Source organism: Ranitomeya imitator, chromosome 1 (genome assembly GCF_032444005.1).
Source record: "Ranitomeya imitator isolate aRanImi1 chromosome 1, aRanImi1.pri, whole genome shotgun sequence".
Lineage (NCBI taxonomy): Eukaryota > Metazoa > Chordata > Amphibia > Anura > Dendrobatidae > Ranitomeya > Ranitomeya imitator.
Genome location: NC_091282.1, coordinates 417,816,611 through 417,834,829, shown reverse-complemented (window position 1 = coordinate 417,834,829; position 18,219 = coordinate 417,816,611). Strand labels below are relative to the sequence as shown.

The window sequence follows — 18,219 nt, the reverse complement described above, 5'->3', positions numbered from 1 at the left end:
GCACTGAGCTGCTTTGTAAAGCACTAGCAGCACTCCTCTCAGTTGGACTGGAGAAGATGATGGAATTCACCAGTGTGTCGTGGTACTCCCGCATTTTACGCTCCCGGGTCAACGCTGGGATGAGGTTTTGGACGTTGTCCCGGTAGCAAGGATCGAGGAGGGTGAACACCCAATAATCAGGCATGTTGAGAATGTGGTCTATGCGGCGGTCGTTTCTCAGGCACTGCAGCATGAAATCCACCATGTGCTGCAGACTGCCAACTGGCCCAGAAACGCTGTCCCCTGCTTGAGACATGATCTCTGCCCGCTCGTCATCACCCCACCCTCGCTGTACACACTGACCACTGGACAATTGTGTCACTCCCTCCTCTGGAAGGAGCTCTTCCTCCTCAATTGACTCCTCCTCATCCTCCTCACAAAGTGGCCCCTGCGTACCCCTTTGTGAGGAACCACGTGGCGCTGACTCTCCAGAAGCTGATGGAAAAGGTGACTCCTCATCCTCCACCTCTTCCACAACATCATCCCTTAACGCTTGCAAAGTTTGTTGAAGCAGGCAGATAAGGGGGACAGTCATGCTGACTAGTGCATCATCTGCACTTGCCATCCGCGTGGAATAATCGAAAGGACGCAAAACCTGGCAAACATCCTTCATAGTGGCCCACTCTGTGGTTGTGAAGTCTGATCGGCGCTGACTGCGACTTTTTAGCGCCTGATGCAGCTGGTACTCCATTACTGCTTGCTGCTGCTCACACAACCGCTCCTACATATGTAACGTGGAATTCCACCTGGTAGGTAGGTCACATATGATGCGGTGTTCCGGAAGGCAGAATCGGTGCTGCAGAGCAGCAATGCCGGATCTTGCCAAGCTGGAACGCCGCAAGTGAGCACACTCTAGGCGGACCTTGTGCAGCAGTGCATCAAGATCCGGATAGTCCCTCAGAAAACTCTGCACAACCAAATTGAGCACATGTGCCAGACATGGGATGTGAGTGAGGTTGCCAATGGCCAAAGCTGCCACCAGATTTCGGCCATTGTCACACACTACCATGCCTGGCTGGAGATTCGCTGGCACTAACCACACATCGCTCTCCTGCTTGATGGCATTCCAGAGCTCCTGCGCTGTGTGGCTTCGATTCCCCAAAGAAACTATTTTCAAGACGGCCTGTTGACGTTTGGCCACGGCTGTGCTCATGTCGGTCGTAACAGGTAAACGTTCACGGGCCCATGTGGAGGTGGACTGTGACGGCTCCTGCAGCGATGATTCCGAGGAACTTGTGTATGAGGAGGAGTCAATGCGTACAGACTGGATTCCTGCAATCCTTGGAGTGGGCAGGACACGTCCTGCGCCACTCGCACGATCTGTACCTGGCTCAACAACATTAACCCAATGGGCAGTGAGAGAAATGTATCGCCCCTGTCCATGTTGACTGGTCCACGCATCGGTGGTGAGGTGGACCTTGCTACTGACGGCGTTCAGTAGCGCGTGTTTTATGTGTCCCTCCACATGCTTGGGCAGGGACAGCTTGCCTGCTGAAGTATAAGCGGCTGGGCACCTTGTACTGTGGGACTGCCAATGCCATCAAGTCACGGAAGCTGTCAGTCTCCACCAGCCTGAATGAGAGCATTTCCAGTGACAGAAGTTTGGTAATGCCTGCATTCAGAGCCTGTGCTCGGGGGTGGTTGGCCGAGAATGCCCGCCTTTTCTCCCATGCCTGTACTACCGATGGCTGTAGAGTAGACTGGGAGTGTGAGGATGACTGGGAATGTGGTGCTGTGGGTGGAATTACACTAGGTCTCTGGACAACAGTGCCAGAGGTTCTTCCATGGCGATCCTGGGAGGAAGCCAAACCAGCTGTGCGTGAGCTGGAGGAAGAGGCAACACGAGCTGAAGAGGTGGTAGCTGCCGCTGTTGCTGTTGGTTGGCCTAGATCTTCAGTGTGTTTTTGTAACTCCACCGCGTGCCTGGTCCGCACATGTTTCCACATATTTGTGGTATTGAGCTTGCTGACACTTTTACCTCTTTTGACTTTCTGATGACACAGCTTGCATTTGACAAAACAAATGTCATCTGCAACTGTGTCAAAAAAGGACCAGGCACTGCAAGTCTTGGGAGCGCCCTTTTTGGCTTTTGAAAGAGACAGGCTCCTAACGGGTGCCAAAGTGGAGGCTACAGGCTCCGCAGTCTTCCCCCTCCCTCTCCCTCTCCCTCTTTGGCCCATTAGGGGAATCTCTTCCTCAGAGCTGCTCCCACCACCTTCCTGTTCCTCACGCCACGATGGGTCAAGGACCTCATCATCTCCATTACCCTCTGCCACCAACTGCTCCTCCTGGGTAGTCTCGGCAGCACAGTACGCACCAGAAAGCGGCACCTGAGTTTCATCATCAAATGCGTACTGCGCTGTGGTCACCGCAGGCACTGGCCCACCCGCCTCTTCAGAGTCAGAGAGACAAAGCTGTTGGGCATCACTGCACACTGCCTCTTCTTCCATTTCTCCAATACTGCTTGGCTGGCCCCCTGTTTCCAAGCCAAGAGATTCAGAGAACAGAAGTAGAGACGGCTCCTGTCCTGGGCTCTCTGACTGCCTGGCCAATTTGGCAGGTGGTGAAGAGACAGATGGCTGCTCTCCAGTGGTCTGTGCCTGAGAGGATGCACTAATTGAAGTAGATGCCGATGCGTTAGCTGCCATCCATCCGACAACGGCTTCAATTTGATCTTCACGCAGCAGCAGTGCACGGCGCTCTCCGACAAAGCTGCGCATGAAGGACTGTTCCCTGCTGAAACTGAGTGATGACGAGTCACCGGTGCCCGCAGCAGGCACAGAATCACCACGTCCTCTCCCTGCTCCTCTCCCTGCTCCGCGCCCACGCCCACGTGCCTTACTCCCTGCCCTCTTCATCTTGGTTGACAGATAAAGATAAGCAGAAAAGTACTAAGGCCTTAGTGTGCTTATTCCTGAAATGCTCCTCCTAACAGGTGTAAGAAACACTAATGTTGTAAAGTGTGGACTAGACTTTATTATTGATAAAATGTGGCCTACACAAGTGTTAAGTGGTGTTTGGTGAACTTTACTTTTTTTTTTTCTGCAGATCGGGCTACAGAGCGACTTTAACTCACACGGGGACCGTGCAGACAGCCGTAAACGGCGCTGCAAGGCCCAAACACCCTCCTCTAGGTTATCCTATGTAGTGTTTTTCCACTATTTAGCTGGAGACGGGTGGAAAGAGACTAATAGGAAATTTTTAAAATTTTTTTCAACAGGCTGCACTATTTCAAAAAAAGGAAAAGTTTTTTCACGGTATGAGGCAGTGACGCACCCTGAGCTGAATACAACCGGCTGTGGCTGCACACAGACTACAGGGCGAGCTGCGCTCACATGGAGACCGTTCAGACAGCCATAAAACGGCGCTGCAAGGCCCAAAAACCCCCCTCTAGGTTATCCTATGTAGTGTTTTTCCACAATTTAGATAGAGACGGGTGGAAAAACACTAATAGGAAATTTTAGAAAAAATGTGCAGCAGGCTGCACTATGAGCAAAAAAGGACAATGGATAGAACTGTATGAGGCAGTGTGAACCCCCCCTGAGCTGAATACAACCGGGTATATGGCTGCACACAGACTACAGAGTGAGCTGCACACACACACACACAGAGACCTTGCAGAACGCTGTTAAAACAGCGCTGCAAGGCAAGAGCAAGGTGAACAGTGAACAACACACAGCGTTTTGCTAAATTAGCCTTGGGAAAGCAAAATAAAGCAATTAGCTATCTCAACTGGCCCTCAGTTAGAACACAGCGTCCTGTCCCTAACTGAAATCACAGCAGAGTGAGCGCAAAATGGCGGCAGCGTTTTTTATAGTGCAGAGTGACATCATTTCAGCAGCCAATCACAGCCTTGCCAGTACTTACATGACCACCATGCTAAACAGGATGTGCCCACACTTCCATTCATTCCTCATTGGCTGCTGCGTGCAGTTTGAATTCTGGGAACTTCCGATTCCAGTATCCGATACGCGGGAAGTATCGGAATTCGGTATTGGAATTCCGATACCGCAAATATCGGCCGATACCCGATACTTGCGGTATCGGAATGCTCAACACTAGTTTCTACTGTTAAGGCACATCAGGGGGGTCTACAAGCATGTATAGAACAACACCGTGAGCACTACTAAAGGAGATGCCAAGGTAGGTCCCCAAACCGTTCAATAGTAAGAATGAAACCTTGCACTTAACTTAATAACGTGACCACTTATTGTAGTACGCTTAACAAACGTTTCAGTCACTATTGAAGGTCAAACATGACCGAAACGTTTGTTAAGCGTACTACAATAAATGATCACGTCATTAAGTTGAGTGCAAGGTTTCATTCTTACTACAAACTCGACATGGCGCCCGCCATCGGTTCCAGACAATTTTGTATTTAAACAGTGCTCCCTCCCTTCTGAGCCCTGCCATGTGCCCAAACAGTGGCTTTTCCCCACATACGGAGTATTGGCGTACTGAGGAGAAATTGCACAACCAATTTTGTGGTACATTTTCTCCTGATTCCCTTGTGACAATAAAAAAAAAAAGTTTGTGACTGAAGTACATTTTTTGTGAAAAAAGTTAAATGTTAATTTTTTCCTTCCACATTCCTGTAGTTCTCGTGACGCACATGAAGGGTTAATAAACTTATTGAATGTGGTTTTGTGCACCTTAAGGGGTGCAGTTTTTAGAATGGTGTCACTTTAGAGTATTTTCTGTCATATTGACCCCCCGAAGTCACTTCAAATTTGAGGTTTGCCCTAAAAAAAAAAAGATTTTGTAAATTTTGTTGGAACAATGAGAAGTCGCTGGTCAACCTTTAACCCTTATAACATCCTTACAAAAAAAATATTATGTTTACGAAATTGTGCTCATGTAAAGTTGACATGTGGGAAATGTTTTTTATTAACCATTTTGTGTGACACTACTCTCTGATTTAAGGGCACAAAAATTAAGTTTGAAAATTTTGAAAATTTTTGCCAAATTTTAATTTTTTTTTATTAATAAATGCAAGTAATATCGAAGAAATTTTACCACTAACATGAAGTACAATATGTCACGAAAAAACAATTTCAAATTCAGTGGGATCCATTGAAGCGAGCGAGAAATATAACATAAAGTGACAGTGGTCAGAATTGTAAAAATTGGCCAGGTTATTAAGGTCAAAATTGGCTCAGTCACTAAGGAGTTAACCTGTAAGTCCCGCTGTTACTGTCTGACAGCGGCATTTATTATGCGTCAACAGGGGCACATGTCATTCCATACTCCCATCGGCACGCCCATGATGTAATTATTTGGCACGTATGGGTCATTCCGATTTTCCTCTGAATGCAGGCTAATTGTCACGGGTGTGTCAGAGGCTGCAGACAGTCGCACTGCATCTAGCTGCAGAAGGTCTCTGCGTTTGGCCTTGCAGACACCTTCTTAACTCTTCTGACTCTTTGACGCAGTGGCAGCCTTTCTTCTCCAGCTCTAATTGAAAAACCACTGGACCTAGGTGTTTATAGACTCCCTGCCTGCTACTGGGAATTGCCGGTGATGTTTCCATTTCCCCATGTTGAAGCTTAGAGCTATAGCAGTCGGCTAGTTTCCTGTTTGGTGTTGCTGGAGGGGGTCTGTGTTACATCTCTAAGTCTACTCAAGATAAGTGTTCCCTTTGTTAGTCTATCCCAGCTGTCTTTAGTGGTAGTGGGGATCGACTAGTGGCATTCCCGGCGATAGGTGCAGAACCTATATGGGGACATTTAGGACAGAAAGGGTGACTTTAGATCTGCCTACGGGGTCTCTACTTTCTCCCTTTCCAAGTGATGTAGTGATGGGCTCCCTTCCCCTCATCCCTTCGTGTTGCACTCCATCTTTCCTGTACTGTGCGTGACACCCATGGCCAGAGTTCATCTGAGATTGTGATTTCTGCTGAAGGACTGCTATGTATAGTACAAGTGATTCTACGAACGCAGCTTTAAGTCCCCTAAGGGGAGTATTAAAAATAGTAAAAAGTTAAATAAAAAAATAAAAAATTAAAATGGCAAAAAAAACCCCCACAAGTTCAAATCACTGCCTTTTTGCCTTTTAGTGGCAGCACGGTGGCACAGTGGTTAGCACTGCATCCTTGCAGCGCTGGGGTCCTGGGTTCCAATCCCACCCAGGACAACATCTGCAAAGAGTTTGTATGTTCTCTCCGTGTTTGCGTGGGTTTCCTCCGGGCACTCCGGTTTCCTCCCACATTCCAAAGACATGCTGATAGGGATTCTAGATTGTGAGCCCCGTCGGGGACAGTGATGATAATGTGTGAAAAACTGTAAAGCGCTGCGGAATATGTTAGCGCTATATAAAAATAAAGATTATTATTATTTATGAAAATAAAACAATGCAAAAAAATTCACATATTTGGTATCGCTGCATTCAGAAAAGTCCGATCTATCAAAATATAAAATAAATTAATCTGATTGTTAAAAGCATAATGAAAAAAAAATTATGCAAATTCTCTCTTCAGAGCGGAAGAGGACTAGAACTCTAGTGCCACCTATAGGAAGTAGCAATCCTAACAGTCAATATCGATTCTCTAACAATTACTGCCACATGACTTTACATAAAAGTCAAAACCACAATTTGCAGACACTGTGTCGGGGTACTACCCCTCATTAGTGAAAAATGTGATATCTGATTGGCTGGGTGAGAGGCATCTGGCCGAGATCTAAGGGGTAACCATTCTTCTTGTGGAGAGTGACATGTCAAGACTGACATGCCAAGATGAGAAGACTTAAGCCGCAATGCTCCTCTGGTAATTATGCAAATTGCCTCTTCAGAGAGGAAGAGAACTAGAACTCTATTGCCATCTATGGGAAGTAGCAATCCTAAAAGTCATTATCAACTTTCTAATGAGCCACACACAAACAGTGTCTGCAAATTGAGATTTTGGTTTTTATCCTAAGTCATGTGACAAGGCTCGTTAGACGGTCTATATTGTCTTTTAGAATTACTGCTTCCTATACTTCGTTCCTCGCCACTGAAAAGTCTCCTCAACTTGGCATGTCAGGCTTGACATGTCACTCTCCACAAGGAGAAACTTTACTCCTTGGATCCCCCCCCCCAAAAAAAAAAAAATGTAACTGTCAGAATTAGGTTAGTTTGGTGGCCACAACATTGCAATTAAATGCAAGAGACAATCAAAGTATTGTATTTCCCCCAAAAAGACATCTGTAAAAATGTCAAGGCAAGGCGTAAAAAATAAGCCCTCTCTCAGCCTCATGGCCAAAAAAATGAAAACACTATGGATCTCTTAAAATGGTGACAAAAGCATAAACAAAAATTCACACACACAGAGTATTTTTCACAACTTCAGATAAAATATATATATATATACGGTATATATATATATACATGTAAAATATACTATACATGTTTAGTATCTGCATACCCGAACTGCCTTGGAAAATCATATTGCCAGGTCAATTTAAAAAAAAAAAAAAATATATATATATATATATATATATATATATATATATATATATATATATATATATATATATATATATATATATATATATATATATATATATATATATATATATATATATATATAAAAAAAAGTGTTTATGGAATTGCACTTTTTTGCAATTTCTTTGCACTTGAACTTTTTCCTGTTTTCCAGTACACTATAATAAAATGAATTATGTTATTCAAAAGCACTTCTCATTCCGCAAAAATCAAACCCTCACACGGCTATTATAACGGAAAAAGAAATAAATTATGGCTCTTGGACAAAGGGAGGAAAAAACGAAAATGCAAAAACCGGAAAATGGCCCGGGTAGCGAAGGGGTTAAGATCCAGTTTCATGTAGTGAAACGATGCAGACATGTGGCCAACGGATACACAATTTTGCTGGTCATGCCACAATTTAATCTGTCAAATCATGTAGCCCTTCACCACTACATGTTGTCATGGCTTGTATATCTGCGGTTGTAATTTGCATTAATTGAGACTGCAGAGCCCCAGCACAGGCAGGAATTTTTTCACATCTAAAGGGGTACGGAAATGTAATACTATAAGGTTCAATCTTCTGAATCTAAAACCTCTTCATCCACTCTGACTCATAGGGCAAGTACACACATTTTTTCATTATAGATGAAGGAGAATGGACTAAATACAAATCTTTCATTATCACTAGTAAACTTGATATTAACACACTAACTCTGAAGCTTTTGTGTAATTAAGAAGGAAAGAATGTGAACTACTTGTATAAAATATTTAGCACATATTGAAGATAATACATTTGTATTTTTGTGTTCTTTTTTTTTTTTTTAGATGTAAATTGTTTGGGGAGCTGCCTGTACTTTCTGTAAAGATTTCCGACCAGAAGTTGAGAGGTGTATTGGAACTGATTGATAGTATTCCTAAACCAGAGTCTTCTCCTGCACCATCTACTTCTCCAAAGAAAGTTTCTGTTAGTATTTTTGTATTCATGTTGTCATTTATACTTATTCCATATGAAAAGCTAGTGTTTGGCTCCTGCATGAAAAATTATTGAAAAATGCAGCTAAGAACCCAAAGGGACAAAAAAAAAAATTCTAGGCAAATTTGTATTTTATGTTCTTTTTAGGCAGTAGTGGGTAGAGGCATATGTTAAAGAGTTATCTGCGGCTTTTATATGTTGAATCTGCAAACTACATTCCTCCAATGTTTTTTTTTTTTTTTCTATCACATTATCAAAATTTGCATGCATTTTTTTCCGGAATCAAGGTATAAAAAAACCATTCATCTGCATTGGATATGGATTGTTAGAAGCGTTGATGCTGATTTATTGTAAAATGGCTATTTAAGATGAAGTCTTTAACCCCTTTCTGACCTCGGACGGGATAGTACGTCCGAGGTCAGATCCCCTGCTTTGATGCAGGGCTCCGCGGTGAGCCCGCATCAAAGCCGGGACATGTCAGCTGTTCTGAACAGCTGACATGTGCCCGTAATAGGCGCGGGCAGAATCGCGATCTGCCCGCACCTATTAACTAGTTAAATGCCGCTGTCAAACGCAGACAGCGGCATCTAACTACCGCTTCCGGCCGGGCGGCCGGAAATGACGTCATCGCCGACCCCCGTCACATGATCGGGGGCAGGCGATGCATCAGGATGGTAACCATAGAGGTCCTAGAGACCTCTATGGTTACTGATCACCGGTGGCTGTGAGCACCACCCTGTGGTCGGCGCTCACAGCACACCTCCATTTCTGCTACATAGCAGCGATCAGCAGATCGCTGCTATGTAGCAGAGGCGATCGTGCTGTGCCTGCTTCTAGCCTCCCATGGAGGCTATTGAAGCATGGCAAAAGTTAAAAAAAAAAGTTAAAAAAAATGTGAAAAAAATAAAAAAAATATAAAAGTTTAAATCACCCCCCTTTTGCCCCAATCAAAATAAATCAATTAAAAAAAAAATCAAATCTACACATATTTGGTATCGCCGCGCTCAGAATCGCCCGATCTATCAAATAAAAAAAAAGCATTAACCTGATCACTAAATGGCGTAGCGAGAAAAAAATTAGAAACGCCAGAATTACGTTTTTTAGGTCGCCGCGACATTGCATTAAAATGCAATAACGGGCGATCAAAAGAACGTATCTGCACCAAAATGCTATCATTAAAAACGTCATCTCGGCACGCAAGAAATAAGCCCTCAACCGACCCCAGATCACGAAAAATGGAGACGCTGCGAGTATCGGAAAATGGCGCAAATTTTTTTTTTTTTTTAAAATCAAAGTGTGGAATTTTTTTTTCACCACTTAGATAAAAAATAACCCAGTCATGTTCGGTGTCTATGAACTCGTACTGACCTGGAGAATCATAATGGCAGGTCAGTTTTAGCATTTAGTGAACCTAGCAAAAAAGCCAAACAAAAAACAAGTGTGGGATTGCACTTTTTTTGCAATTTCACCGCACTTGGAATTTTTTTCCCGTTTTCTAGTACACGACATGATAAAACCAATGATGTCGTTCAAAAGTGCAACTCGTCCCGCAAAAAATAAGCCCTCACATGGCCAAATTGACGGAAAAATAAAAAAGTTATGGCTCTGGGAAGGAGGGGAGTGAAAAACGAACACGGAAAAACGAAAAATCCCAAGCTCATGAAGGGTTTAAAGTCTTGAAGTATTCATTTCACTATATACTTGTCTTCCCAACTTTACAGAGCCAAAAGTCCCCTCGAATGACAACACCTCAGCTTGTTGCAAAGCATCCTGATTTAGTTGCACTTCAATCAATCATTGAATCTGGTAAGTACCTAAATGTCTATTTTTTCATTATGTAGTTGAAAGGCACGGTATAAGTCTTTATAAAGTCCCATGAAAGGGCACCATTGTGTGTAATAAGTGTCATAAAATGCTTTTATATCGGTTGTCCGCTACCCTGACTCATTTACTGGTTTTGCCATAAGTGCTTAAGAAAAAGTGTTCCTAAAGATCCCCATTTAACTTTTCTGTCAAGTTTCATGTTGTTTTCTGCCTTTTTGCTTACTTCCTGTCCTTTGCATCAGCTTTGTTGTCATAGCGATCACATTCTCTTCAAAATAGTCTGCTACCTTCTGACTACATTTCTCATCATTCCAACTACATTTCCCATCATTCCTTGTGCTAGGCTGCAAGCCAGCAGTGAGCACAGACCTGTAACTCTGCTTAAACCCCTCCCACTTCACCCCCAGCGTCACACATCATCTCAGCACAATTTCCTGTACTGGAAACTGCTACAGCAAACAGAAGTAATGCACAAAGCACCAGAACATCAGCCCTGGCATTAAAGATTGTACCCTACTCCCTCTCATTGACTGACTGATCGATGGATGGCTGGGGAGAGAAATATGAATGTATGTATAATAGAGGTAATACAGCAGGGTGTATATACATTGTAAAGGGTACAAAGTGCTGTGTGTACATCTATATGCACCCTGCTATATACATAGAGATGTAACGGAGAGCTATGTCTGCAGCAGCATGCACAGCAACAGTGTATGGTCTGTTGAATGGAGACCCATCCACATGGAACGACCTGCCCACCCACACGGCAAGCCACACCCACCCACTAATTTCCAGAGCCCAGAACTGAAAGAGATTTTGACGTGACCTCACAGAAAGCAGGAGATTCTCAGCTAGAGATGATGCGATCAGAAGAGCAGCTCAGGTTACAGCAAAGTATTTAGTGAAGTGCTTATGTATTGCAGTTGGTTGACATGAAAAGCACATGTAAAGTAGTGTGCCAACCCCTTTAATTAAATTTAGTTTGACTTCAGAATTGTACATTTCTCTATCGCCTTTCATTGGGGGACACAGGAACCATGGGTGTATGCTGCTGCCACTAGGAGGCTGACACTATGCAAATAAAAAAGTTAGCTCCTCCTCTGCAGTGTACACCCCACCGACAGGAAGTAGGATATTCAGTTTAGCTTAGTGTCAGTAGGAGGTGGACACGGGTCTTTCATTAGACCCTTATCTACCTCAATGTGCGTCGTTTCTTTTCAGATTTTTCCGGAGGGATACAGGGTGAGCAGTCACACCTGTAGTCCCACAATGCGGACTATGAGTACGGCGTGTACTGCCACCCCGTATCCTCATAGATCCCTCTCCAGGACCAAGATCCTAGCACACAAGCGTGCTTAGAAGTCCGGTCCTGGCTCCGTCCCCCACCCACTCGCCCACCAGAGCCTGTCGGTTGGAGGAGACGAGGACGTCCATCACAGCTCCGTGGACGTCTCAATCCCTTCAGGTTAGTAACTGCGTGGGATGTTTAGGTGAGTATTTCCCCTAAATTTCCAGATCTTCCCCTTACTCTCTCACAGTGTGGGGGAGTAGTAGTTCCTAAATACGCTGCACTATCTTCTATGGCGGCGCTGATTTTATTTTAAAAAGGGATCCTAGGGGCACCAAGACGAGCAGTGGCTCTGCACTATGGGCTATCCCCTTCATTGGGCCGCAGTGCCCTCCCTGCGGCCGCACTGCGCATCGGCCGCAATGTCACTTTTCTGGCGACTCCGGCACCCCCCCTGCGGGCTTCGGCGCCGTGATCCCCTTTCCGGTGGCGGCGGCCTCTAATTTGGGTCCCGGCTTCAGCCGGGGCCTACTTCGGCGCCGCGTCCCGTTCTCCCTGCGGTCCTGGCAGGCTGCCGCGCTGCTCTGCGGCGCACTGTTCCGGGGCCGCGGTCTCTTTTCCAGCGGCGCCGGCCTCCACTTTAGGTCCCGGCTTCAGCCGGGGCCTACTTCGGCGCCGCGTCCCGACTATACCGTTTCTCCCTGCGGTCCTGGCAGGCTGCCGCGCTGCTCTGCGGCGCACTGTTCCGGGGACGCGGCCTCTTTTCCAGCGGCACCGGCCTCTAATTTAGGTCCCGGCTTCCGCCGGGGCCTACTTCCGGTACCGCGCTCCTCCACTTCCGCTTTCTTCGGGCGGGCTTTCTCCCGCCCGACAAACTGTGCCCTGCAATCTCCGCCCACCGGCGCCATCTGGGCTGTCTCCGCCCCTTCCTTTACGTCGCTGCTGAGCACAGGGCAGGAGATTCCAACCTGCCCGCATTTTCACCTGGGGGCACAGCATATCATCTGCGCGGATTGCACCAGAGGCCGCAGGGCAGCAGCTCCATCTTTCTGTTCCACTGCTGTTCTTCAGGCCTGCAGTAAGCTCCGGACAAGAGTGCCCCAGATGTGTCTACCTGTTCTCCTAGGGGCTATCCTTCCTGAGGAGCATCTTCCAAGCCGTGCAGCCTTCCATCTGGACACAGCAGCGCCTGCCGTGAGTACCTCTGCACCGCAGTTTGACTCAAACCCCTAATCTTCTGACATTTCCCTCAGGGGCCCGTTCAGTCTAATTTTAAGGGAGGTCGCCCCCGGCCTCCTACCTTTTCCTGCGTCTTAGTGAAACACTTTCAGGGTTCGCCTTGTAACCACAAGCTGCCCTCAGGCAGGCCTGCAGCAACCCACATTTTGTTCCCCCCTGCTGCTCCGCCTCAAAGCGAAGTCCCCACCCCAGGCTGGGCCTCCCCTCTGTCTCTATCAGTAGCGGATCTCACACGGGTGTCCCAGACCCTTGTGTCCGTGCTCGATCGGTTGCCCCTGCAGCCTTCCGTAGTAGCCAGCGGGTCGCAAGAAGCTCTGTTCGAGTCTTCCAATACAGGCCGCGAAAGATTCAGACGGGAACGCCAGTCTGAGTTCTCTTCTCGGTCCATCTCGCCCCACGGTCCTTCTCTGTGGTCGAGTTCCCCCTTATCCTCCCCCCGGAGTCAGGCGAGGCTTTCTCTGATGTGCCTTCGGAGGATATTTTGGGGCCTGAGTCGAACCATATCTTAACATGAGGGATATGGTTCAAAGCCTCATTGGAGCGTACAATCTGACCTGTGGCAACAAAGATTCCTCTACGAAACCCGCAGATCAGGCGGTTTCGTTTAGATGGTCTAAACTACCTCCCAAGGGATTCGCTCCTCATCCTGAATCGAGGAGCTTCTGGCCAGAGAAAGAGCGAATTCGACCAGACGTTCTCAAAGAGGAAAGCGTCTTGGAGTCTCATATCTCTTTCCTCCGGATCTCATCGCCAACCGGAATGAGAGGCGATGGAGAACGACCTCTCCCCCTGTGGATCCGCCAGCTGCTAGACTTGCCACCAACACAGTCCTCACGCTGTCCGGTGGGGCGACTCTGACAGATTCCATCGATACGATCATGGAATCCTTTGTAAATTCGGCTCTCGAACCTGCCGCATCATCCCTATGCCCGGTTTTCGCTTGCACTTGGGTTTCTAAGTCGGTATCCGAAGGGGCTAAAACAACCCCGTTGGGGCATTCAAGCCGGAGCTCCACCAGACTGGCTGGCGGAAGTTACCACCCAGATTACTCTCGCCGGGGAATAATTTGTTCTCTGGACGTCGCGTCTTCTGCCGCTCAGACACCCAGTAATGTTGTTGCCAGCCATCGTTCTGTTTGGCTCAAGAGTCATCAAAGAAGTCCCTTACGAGCCTGCCTTTTCCAAGGATCACGTCTTTTCGGTTCCAAGCTGGACCAAATTATTAAGGACGCCACTGGCGGCACCAGTTCTCTTCTTAGGCGGCAACTTCGAACAGAGGCCACAGGCACGTTAAGAGAAGAAGGTATTCTTCGACTCACTCCTTCCTGGCGTTCCCGCTACTCCTAAGGTGGTTTCTCCAGGTCCAGGACTGGAAGTTCCACCTAGGCATGACCCACGACTAGACTCTAGCCCGTTTCTCCTGTTCCTCAGGGACGTCTGGGTCTCCTCAGTAGAGGACGCATGGGCCAGGGCACTTGTATCCTCTAGATACAAAATCTTCATTTCACGGCCCTGGGATCGTTTTCTTCGAATCCCAACCTCCAAGACCCCGCTCTAGTCCCGGGTTTCTTTACAGCCATTGTTTCCCTCCTTAGATCCGGGGTAATCGTTCCCGTCCCAGAACAGGAACGGTTCAACGGTTCACAGGCTTCTCTTCGAAGCTTTTTGTACTGACAGAGGACGACAAGGTTCGTCCCAGCCCGGATCTCAATTTGCTGAACAGGAGGTTTCGTCGGAGACACTTCAGGATGATATTCCCTCGTTCAGTAATCGCTTCCATGGAGGCTCAGGAATTTCGGTTTCAGGCTCCCGAAAGTCTATCCATCTTTCCCGACACTCTAGCCGTTGCGGGTGGCTCGTCAACAGGAAGAAGTTCCGTCTTGTTCAGCGCCTCGTATCTCCGGGCATGTTCTTCGACACTTGTCGGACCAGAATCTTCCTTCCCGAAGACAGGATATCCCTCCTTTGTCAGGAAGTTCGCTTGCTCCAGGGTTTTCGGCTCTCCTCCTTTCTGATGGGCCTTAAAGGTCCTAAGGAGGTTGGTTGCAACATCGGAAGCAATTTTCCCTTCGCCAGTTACATTCAAGACTTCTTCAGCAGGCTATTCTATCACAGGGGGACAGGTCTGTCTTCTCCCTGCATTGTCCGATCCGGCTTTCTCCCGGGTCAAACGGTTCCTCGACTGGTGGCCGAGGTCACTTCTCTTATCCCAGTTCCCTGGCAGGTGGTGACGATGGACGCCAGCCCGCTCGGCGGAGGCGCGGGGCTTTGTCACCTGTTCTTTTCAGGGTTGTTGGTCGGCGCAGGAGTCCTCTTTGCCGATCAATGTCCTCGAGTTCCGGATCATCTTTCTGTCTTTCCTTCACTGGGTAAGGATTCTCAGCAGCCTGCCAATTTGAATCCAGACAGACAATGACACAGCAGTGGCATATGTCTACCACCTCTGGCCTCGGCCGAGATTCCAGGATCCTCCTTTGGACAGAGGCAACGGTCCTGGTGAGCTCCGCAGTGCATGTCCCCAGCGTGGACATTTAGGCCGCCGACTTCCTCGGCCGCGAGGGCCTTGTGGCAGGGGACTGGTACTTCAGGAGGTCTCCTATCGGATTGCTCTTCGATGGGGGACTCCAGATGTGGACCTCATGGCGTACCGATTGAATAGGAAGGTCCCTCGGGTCGGCCCAAGGTCCCTCTCACAGTGGTGTTGACACTCTGGCCATTCCTTGGTTGCAGTTCGTATTCCCCTATCGGTTCCCACCCCTTTCCCTTGCTTTCCAAGCTGTCAAAAAAGATCAAGGCGGGATGGGTGCCGGTCATTCTGATCGTCCCGGATTGGCCCAGGAGGTCTTGGTTTGCGGACATCGTCAATCTTCTCGCGGACACCCCTGGTGCCTTCCAAACAGACCCAATCTGCTGTCTCAGGGTCCGATCTGCCACCCGAATTATCGGTCGCTCGGTTTAACGGCGTGGCTGTGGACTCCACAGTTCTAAGAGCGTCCGGTCTTTCGGCCCGGATGGGTCACGCTATAATCCAGGCTAGGAAGCCTTCGTCTACTTCCAGGATATACTATCGTACCTGGAAGGCTTACTTTCCTTCATGCGAGTCCAACCGCTTTTCACCTATGTCCTTTCCCTGCCTTCCATTTGGTTTTCCTTCAGGCAGGACTGGATTCGGGCTTCGCTCTCAGTTCCATAAAGGGCCAGGTTCCTGCGCTCTTCTTCCCTTTAAGAAGACGTGATCTTCTCAGCCACAGGTTAAGACCTTCCTTCAAGGAGTGGCCCACGCTGTTCCTCCGTACAGGGCCTCTGTGGATTCATGGGATTTAAAGGTTGTGCTGGTTGTTCTTAGGGGTTCCCCCCTTTTGAGCCTCTGAGGGAGTTTTTCCCCTGTCAGTTCTATCTCAGAAGGTGGCTTTTCTCAGGTCCATCTCTTCGATCCGCCGCGTTTTTGAGTTGGCGGCCATTTCTTGCCGACCTCCTTTCTTCTTTTTCCACCAGGACAAGGTGGTCCCAGGCCTCCGCCTTCCTTCTTTTCACGAGGTGGTTTTCATCTTTCCACCTCAACGAGGACATCGTTCTACCTTCCTTTTGTCCAGCTCCGACTCATCCTCTGGAGCGATCGTTGTACAGGCTGGACCCCGTCAGGGCAGTGAGGATCTCCCTGGCTAGCACGGCCGCTTTCCAAAAGATGGATTCTCCTTTCGCCATCCCTGATGGCGTGCGTAGAGGCCTGCCGGCTTCCAAGGCGACTATTGCTCGCTCGATCAGAATGGCAATTTTGGAAGCTTACCGGGTCTAGATTAGAGTGCCCCCTCCTGAGATAAAGGCTCACTCTACCCGGGCAGTCGGCGCTTCCAGTGCGGTATGTCACAGGGCTTACGCCGACGGCTTTGCAAAGCGGCAACCTGATCTTCCATCCACGCCTTTCGCCGGACTACGGCGGACTCCAGCCTGGGCAGAAGGATCCTGCAGGCGGCAGTGGTGAGTCCTCGGACTTGATGGAAGTCTGTTTTTCCCACCCCAGGGACTGCTTTGGGACGTCCCATGGTTCCTGTGTCCCCCAATGAAAGGCGATAGAGAAAACAGGATTTTTGGTTGCTTACCGTAAAATCTGTTTCTCGGAGCCTTCATTGGGGGACACAGCACCCTCCCAAATTGAACAGCTCTGTTTACTGTATACGTTTGAGTTCTTTAAATACTCTTTGAGTGCTTGAAACTGTTAATCTATGGAGCGCCGTGGAATTTGTTGGCGCTATGTAGATAAAGTTTATTATTATGTTATTATTATTCTTTCTCTTTTACACGTTGCTTCTCCTACTGCTTTCTCACTAACTGAATATCCTACTTCCTGTCGGTGGGGTGTACACTGCAGAGGAGGAGCTAACTTTTTTATTTGCATAGTGTCAGCCTCCTAGTGGCAGCAGCATACACCCATGGTTCCTGTGTCCCCCAATGAAGGCTCCGAGAAACAGATTTTACGGTAAGCAACCAAAAATCCTGTTTTTTTTTTTCTTATACGTGTGCACATTAGTATGTTACCGGACTAAATTTTGCTCAAATGTTGGAATTTACCTGTGAGCATTATATACCTCAGTGATCAGATTTTGTGCAGTTACATTTCTCCAACCAAAGTGATTTTAGTAACATAACACATGCATACAAAAGATTTCTGATCTTAAATAAATGTATTTTTTCTAATTTTCCCGATAATGAACACTTTCAGATTTGGAATCCGAAGGCGATGAATTCTATGACGCACCCACCAGTCCTGTCGAAGACCTGCCGTTCTTTGAAACCACTAATGGCTCATTGAGCAGGAGTAGCAGCACCAGAAGGAAGAGACTGGCAAAGCAAGAGACTCTGAAAAATATGACCGAGTTTCAGATGAGATTTGAAATACCAGTTGTAAGTCTTTAAATTAACTAAAACTAATCTAAATTCATGTTTTAGAATGTATTGTGATTATTGTTAGATGATGTAACATTACTGTAGGGTATAAATCTTTGTAAATGTGCCTAACAGGTAGCACTGCAGCTGTGTAGCCTGTCGTCTGAAGATGCCGAAACAACTGTCTTGCAAATGGAGATTTTGGGGCTTGGCACAGAACTGAATGTACGAACATTTGATATGTCAGCCAACGCATTTCTAAGAGAGATCGCATTAAAGTGCCCCCAGTATACAGGTGAAGTCTTACTGATTATTGACTTCCCAAATTTCTCCATTTCCTAATTTTCTATTGATATTCATTCTGATTTTTTTTCCCCATTTAAGACGATGAAGATAAACCTGTTTATCTTATCACAACGCTGGATAATACCACTGATGATCTTTTAACCATGGAATATATCAAGGTATTGGGGGGGATCAAGGAACAATACTCTAACATCTTACTATTAGTG

The 18,219-nt window shown here is 47.1% G+C and overlaps 1 protein-coding gene across 2 annotated transcripts in view; it reads left to right on the top strand.

Annotated features, from left to right (window-relative positions):
* Nucleotides 1–18,219, top strand: part of VPS13A (vacuolar protein sorting 13 homolog A) — a 320,730-nt gene that overhangs the window by 135,775 nt on the left and 166,736 nt on the right. For both annotated transcript variants that reach the window (XM_069763032.1, XM_069763023.1), the window contains exons 23-27: nucleotides 8,326–8,464; nucleotides 10,195–10,279; nucleotides 17,544–17,725; nucleotides 17,843–18,002; nucleotides 18,092–18,171. In XM_069763032.1, the coding sequence (XP_069619133.1) occupies nucleotides 8,326–8,464; nucleotides 10,195–10,279; nucleotides 17,544–17,725; nucleotides 17,843–18,002; nucleotides 18,092–18,171 (646 nt within the window). The remainder of the gene's footprint in view (nucleotides 1–8,325; nucleotides 8,465–10,194; nucleotides 10,280–17,543; nucleotides 17,726–17,842; nucleotides 18,003–18,091; nucleotides 18,172–18,219) is intronic.